The sequence below is a fragment of the Tauraco erythrolophus genome, chromosome 1 (genome assembly GCF_009769465.1).
Source record: "Tauraco erythrolophus isolate bTauEry1 chromosome 1, bTauEry1.pri, whole genome shotgun sequence".
Lineage (NCBI taxonomy): Eukaryota > Metazoa > Chordata > Aves > Musophagiformes > Musophagidae > Tauraco > Tauraco erythrolophus.
In genome coordinates this window covers 51,544,521-51,550,520 of record NC_141465.1, presented here as the reverse complement: position 1 = coordinate 51,550,520, position 6,000 = coordinate 51,544,521, and the positions used below count along the sequence as shown (strand labels likewise).

Here is a 6,000-nt window from a genome sequence, read left to right as displayed (position 1 = left end):
ATTAAAATGGTAAGCATGACTAACATCTGTGTCCAGTTTCACTCTGTGTGATCTTTTCAGTAATGGATCATGACCTCAGACTTGAGAATTTCTCACCTTGGGAATCATGCAGAAAAAAACACTGTGTGACAGGGGATCTCAGGAAAGCTCTGTATCTTGTGGGCTAGAAAGGCTAAAGAATGCAAATATAAACATCCCAGCAAATGTAAACATGGTCTATTAAATCCATTGTTCTTCTTTCTCCCATTATTGTTCTAAATCAAGGACAGAGTTTCAGATAACCATTTTATTATCTATCCGCAAGTCACTCTTCATAAAAAAGAAACATTTTTAGGAAATAATTATAGCTCATAACAGTCTATGTGCTCTACAATTCAGAATTGAATTATCTTCTGGTCAGTAAAACTTGTCTTGAATACCAATCAATATTTTGATGGCAAGCCCAGCATCAAATGCTACATTTGAATCTATTTGTTGGAATAAATGTGCATAATGAAAACTGTGCATCTTTGAATAGAGACTTAAATAATTGGAATGCCTTCTACACAGTGCTGATTTAATTAAAATCGAAAGAGAATTAAGAGAGTTGGAGAGTCTCAAGGTAGTACTTCATTTCAGAAAGACAGCAAAACAGCTGCAAACCAGCAATGGCTTTTGTGTCCAGCAGCCAGAAAAAAAAGAAAAAAAAGCGTCTTTACCATTCTTTAGAGCACATAATCTGCATTGCATATCTATTTTTAAATTACATGTAATTTGAATCCCAGGACTAAATTTGTCATCTTTTGTTAGCTCTAACTTTGTACTGCTTCACTGTCTAAGGTGACTTAAATCTGTTTTGGGGGTATATGTGTAGTTTCAGAAGTCTGAACAAATCAGCAGCGGATGACAGCCTGGCACATGTTCAAAACCAAGAGTGGATGGACAACACTTTGCAGAAGGAAAACATCTGATTGTTTTAGGACCATTGGAAAACTTACCTTATTCAAAATGTTTTGATACAAACATTGTGTAACCTCCTGGAAAACCTTTTTGCAAAGATTTTAGGCTGACACAAATAGGCACCTCTGCTTCAAAGACCTCTCTTAAGAGCAGGTGCTGATATTGCTCAGCAGAGGTTTAAGCTGGAGTGCCTAAAACAGTTGCCATCCCAGCTTTTCTGGACATTCCCATTTCCATGGCAAGGATGACAGAACAACAATCTGGCCAAAGGCTTGTGCTTAAAATGCTGAATTCAACATGCTGGTGTACAAATGCTTTCCTGCAGCATTCCTGGCAATCCCTGGGGACTGCAGACAGCCAACGGCACTGACTGTGTCAACCATCCCAGCTTAATCTGCTGCAGCATCCTTGTCAACACCCGCTGAACTGAACAGAGGGTCAGCACAAGTGACCTTGCAAGAAGATCTGTTTTCTTTTCCTGCGTTTACCACAGACTTTCTGGGTGATCCCAGGTAAGTCACTTATTCCTCAGCTTCTCCTTCTCTCAAAAAATTAGTCCCTTCAAACTCCCAGTGATGTTCCAGGACAGACTTCACACTCACAAGGGTCTATGAGATGACCAAATGGGTGGAGTGACTCAAACACAAACAGTCAAAAGCGATAAAAGCTTTTCCTGTCTTACTTTGTGTTAGATTCCTTATCACTGCAATCAGAGCTATTGTAGGTGTTTCATAAGAAATTTATCCAGCAAACAACGTTGGTTGGTGGTAGTGGTGGGTGCTTTTACTGCATTGTAGGTCAGAATTCTCTCAACTTAAACATTCAGATTTGTTTCAACACTACTTTTATCAACATTTCTGCTTTCTGAATCAACTCATTGATCATGAATATTACATTGCATATTGTGTATTGTCAGCACTTGGGATTTTTAAGTATGAATTACTACTTCCTTGCGATTACTCAGGTTGTAACCTTCCATCAAGCTGCCTTTGTAACAGCTGCTTTTTACACTCCCTGGTCTAATTGTGGATGTGTCCAACTAAAGATGGGCTCAGAATTCAGTATCCAGATACTTTTGATGACACTAAATCTGACTAAATAGCCCCTGCTTCGTATAGGTGCTACCTCTGCTGATTCTGGCTGCTCTCTCCACATGCTCAATACAGCAGAGTTGCTTTCAACAGGAGCAACTCTACAGAGTTTAGGATTGGGAAAATTGCTCATAGTAGGATCTGTAAATTGGGAACAGAGTCAGTGCTTTTTGACACAGTATTCTTTATTGTCAAAAAGTGTTTAACAAGTAGGCTAGTCTGGGTGCTTTTACAGTAGGAGGAAGTAATGAAAGGATACAGTACAGGCAGAACATAGCTCACCAGTATAGCACCGAAAAATTTTGAATTTCCTGGCAGACATCAGTCATATCTTAAGCAAATTGCTCCATCACTGCTAAAAGATAGAGTTCTTAAATAATCTTGAGAAAAAAAAAAACTAACACTAAACCCAGCGCCCCCGAAATGCAAGCATTGTCCTAGGAGGATACAGAAGGGGGTCAGGCAGCTCACGTACCACCGCAGCAACACCAAAGCCGCAGGACCAGCTACCAAGAAATACTGTAACCAATTAGCATCAGCAAGTTAAATAAAAGCTCAGCTCAGGAGCAGCTGCCTTAGCAGCTTAAACGAAGTTTGGCCACGGAACGTCCTGCTTCTGAAAGGCAAAACCTGAAAATCTTTCAGCGCGAATGTTACTGCCCCGCGACGGAAACCCACCGCAGAGGTGCCGCGGCGGATGGCGGATGCCTGCGGAGCCGGACCCCGCGGGGCGGCGCCGGCTGTTGCACGGAATAAGCCCACAGCAGCGGCCGCGCTTGGTCCGGGACGGGGCTGCCGGGAGCCGTACCGCCCGCCGGGACGACATGGCTTTCCCCGGGGGGACACCGCCGTGGCTCCGTGCCCGTACCCGCGGGGCAGCGGCTCCCGGGGCTGCAGCTTGTCCTCCGCCTGCCTGCTCCCCGCCGCCCCGGCCCCCCTCGCCCGGCGGAGCCCGTTGCCTGGCCGGGGGTCGCTGCCCGCCCCGTCGCGGGGGGTGCGGGACGCGCGCGGCGAGCGCGGCCGGAGGCGGGCCCGCCCCGCCCCGCCAGGTTATACAGCCCCGTCCCGCCGCCCGCGCGCCCGCTCGCGAAGCCTCGCGCCGCCGCCGCCGCCCAGGGCCGGTCAGCTGCCGCCTCACCGCCGCAGGGCCGGGGCCGCCTCCCCGCGGCCGGGCGATGGTGCCCGCGCCCGGGGGCGCCCTGCTCGCCGCCCTCCTCACCGCCGGGCTGGCCGCCGCGGGCAGGTGAGCGGGGACGGGTGGTCGGGAGGGGACCCAGGTTGCCCAGAGAAGATGTAGATGCCCCATCCCTGGAAGTGTTCAAGGCCAGGTTGGATGAGGCTTTGGGCAACCTGGTGTAGTGGAGGGTTTCCCTGCCCATGGCAGGGGGGTTGGAACTAGATGATCTTTGCGGTCCCTTCCAACCCGAACCATTCTATGATTCTATGATTCTATGACCCGAGGGACCCGGACCCGTGTGGGGTCCGGGCGGGCCGGGGCTGCGTCCGAGTCCTCTACCGGCGGCTCCGCGGGTGGCCGGGCCGGGCGGCGGCGCGCCCTCCGTGCCGTGCCGGGGGCTGCCGCGCTCGCCCGCCGGCGCGGGTGTGAGCGAGTGCCCCCTGCACCCGCGCCCGCGGGGCTCGCTGCTCCCTGCCGCGCCGCGCCGGAGCGGGCACCGCGGCGGCCCCGCCCCGTGGTGCCGAACGCCGTTGCCGAAAGGGCTGAGGCTTTGTAGGCGGTGTGTGTGCCGCTTCCCTTGGAGGAACCGCACCAAAGCTGCGGGGACTTTGGGAAAAATGAGACTTCGGTGCGCTGGTGGAGACGCAAGCCGTGAGAAGAGCTGCACCGCTTTACAGAAAGGCGTGAGCTGCTCTAGTCTTGTGTAAAGAGGCGCTCTAAAATCAGCCCGCCGTGACAGTAGTGCTCAGCAGAGGCGGGTGTGCTCCAGAAACAGAATGAGATTGTTACTCCGTTGTAAAAGCCATGGATCAAGCCATTCCAGTGTTTCCCCTCACAGTTCTCCAGAAACAAATGAAAGTCCATAATTGCTGCAGCAAGGGAGTAGATAGCAAAAGGAGAATTGACAGCAACTGGGGACGAAGACTTCAAGATGCCGTGTGCTTTATTTGTTTAGTATCGGATTTGTGAGTGGGAATGTTTATTATCAACGAGTGGCAGCGTGCTGTTCCAGCCCATGCAGGGTTATCAAGTGGTCAGCTCCGCAGCAACTGGAAGTTTATAGACTCCAGACCTGCTCTTATAGAGAACACATTTGCTCTCAAAGCAGAGCTCCATTTAAATGCTCATGTTAGTTATTTCTTGATGTTGCGTGTTTGCTTTTCAAACGCTTTGAAAGGTGTAAATCTGCAAAATAAGAGCATTATTATCTCCTTCCAAACGAAAGTATGGCCTGGAGCTAGCTGAAGCAGAGGGATGTGTTCAGTAAAAATGATGTTATTTGACAGTAAGTCATGAAAACTATGGGAAACCTACAACCTACGTAAGACTGATAGCTCTGGTCCAATTGTGTTGGATGATGGTGGTGGCACCTCTCTTTTCTACCAAGGTTGTCATTCGGAGGATGGGGAAAGAAGAGATTTTCAAACATCTCGATGGAAGTCTCAGTTGACAAGGGCTTCTAGTTTAAGAGGACAAAGAAATCATATTGGCTCTGAATAGCTGGGAAAAAGGAACAGGAAACAGTGAAAATTAGAATTAGTTGAGAAAAAATGAATTAATTATGATGATTTTTGTCTCTTAAAATTGTGGCTTTCATCTCTAGACTTTTCTGCTCTGAGCACTCTAAAGAGTTTGGTGGGCACATGAAGCCTTAAAGGAACTTTTGGAAGCCCAAACTAAACTTCATTTGGTGTTTTGAGGGGACTAACAGTGATGCAGGACTGTTGTCATGCTGAGTGTCTGAAACTGGCTGAAGAGATATCTAAGATACAGTTATTAAGAGATAATAGGTGACTTTTTTGGTTTTATTTAATCTGACTATAGGAGAACTTTTTCTAGAATGAAGTCACAATTCAAATAAACTTGTGTAAAAACAGACAAACAAACAAAACCAAAAAAACCCACCAAACAACCACCACAACAAAACCCCTTATGCCTTCATTTGCCAAAGTGTACAAATTTATCTCTGCACGACATACACTCATAATAAACTTTCTAGGAATTTCTTTCAAATTGCTAATTTGTGAGATATCATCTTTTTGTCCTTCTGAATATACCAGTTGATCAAAATTTTAGATTTAGCGCTAGGGTTTTTTTGCTAGCAACAATGTCTAGCATTTTTTTTAGAGGAATATTAAAGAAAGAAAGGTATAATATCCTGTCTTTGAAGTTAACTGGAAGCTGCTAATAATATAATTGAGCTCTTCCCTTGTCCACCGCCCCAGCAGCAGGCACCTATTGTACGGGCAAGAGCTAACTAAAAGTGTCCTGTAAAGATCTTATGGAAACAGTGCACTAAATTGAATCAGCAGCTGTGTCTTGAAGATAAAAAAAAAAAAAAAAAAAAAGGTAAAAGCTCATAAATGTTCCTTTCCAGAGAAAACTTTAGTACAAGACAATATTAATAGGACCTGAAAGCAAACAACTATATTAACTCAAATAATACCTGACTTTTGTTATCTACCTACCTGGTTAGGTCAGGCTTTTGAAGACTTGCTTGCTCGACCTCTGCAGCTGTTACTGTCACGTAACTCAGTTCAGGCAGGGCTTACACTGCTTGTGATCACTGGGCAGGAGAACGTGACAAGTAACTTTTTTCACTGTTGGGATTTTTACTTCCTTTATTTTAGCCCTTATAGTAAAAATGGCTGCTAATGAGGATTACAGTCCAGCACAGCTATCAGCTCAGTTATTATGTTTGAAATTTTTTATTGCTCATTGATATACAGACATTTTTAGTTGCTTGGATTTGGCCTGGGTCATAACTAATTTTGAGAACTGAATGCAATATAA

The 6,000-nt window shown here is 46.5% G+C and overlaps 1 protein-coding gene across 1 annotated transcript in view; it reads left to right on the top strand.

The window, feature by feature from the left end:
* The first annotated feature begins 2,680 nt into the window (after nt 1–2,680).
* EGFL6 (EGF like domain multiple 6) overlaps nt 2,681–6,000 on the top strand; it is a 52,006-nt gene continuing 48,686 nt past the window's right edge. Inside the window, exon 1 of the mRNA XM_086615569.1 lies at nt 2,681–3,273. Coding sequence (XP_086471695.1) covers nt 2,681–3,273 — 593 coding nt within the window. The remainder of the gene's footprint in view (nt 3,274–6,000) is intronic.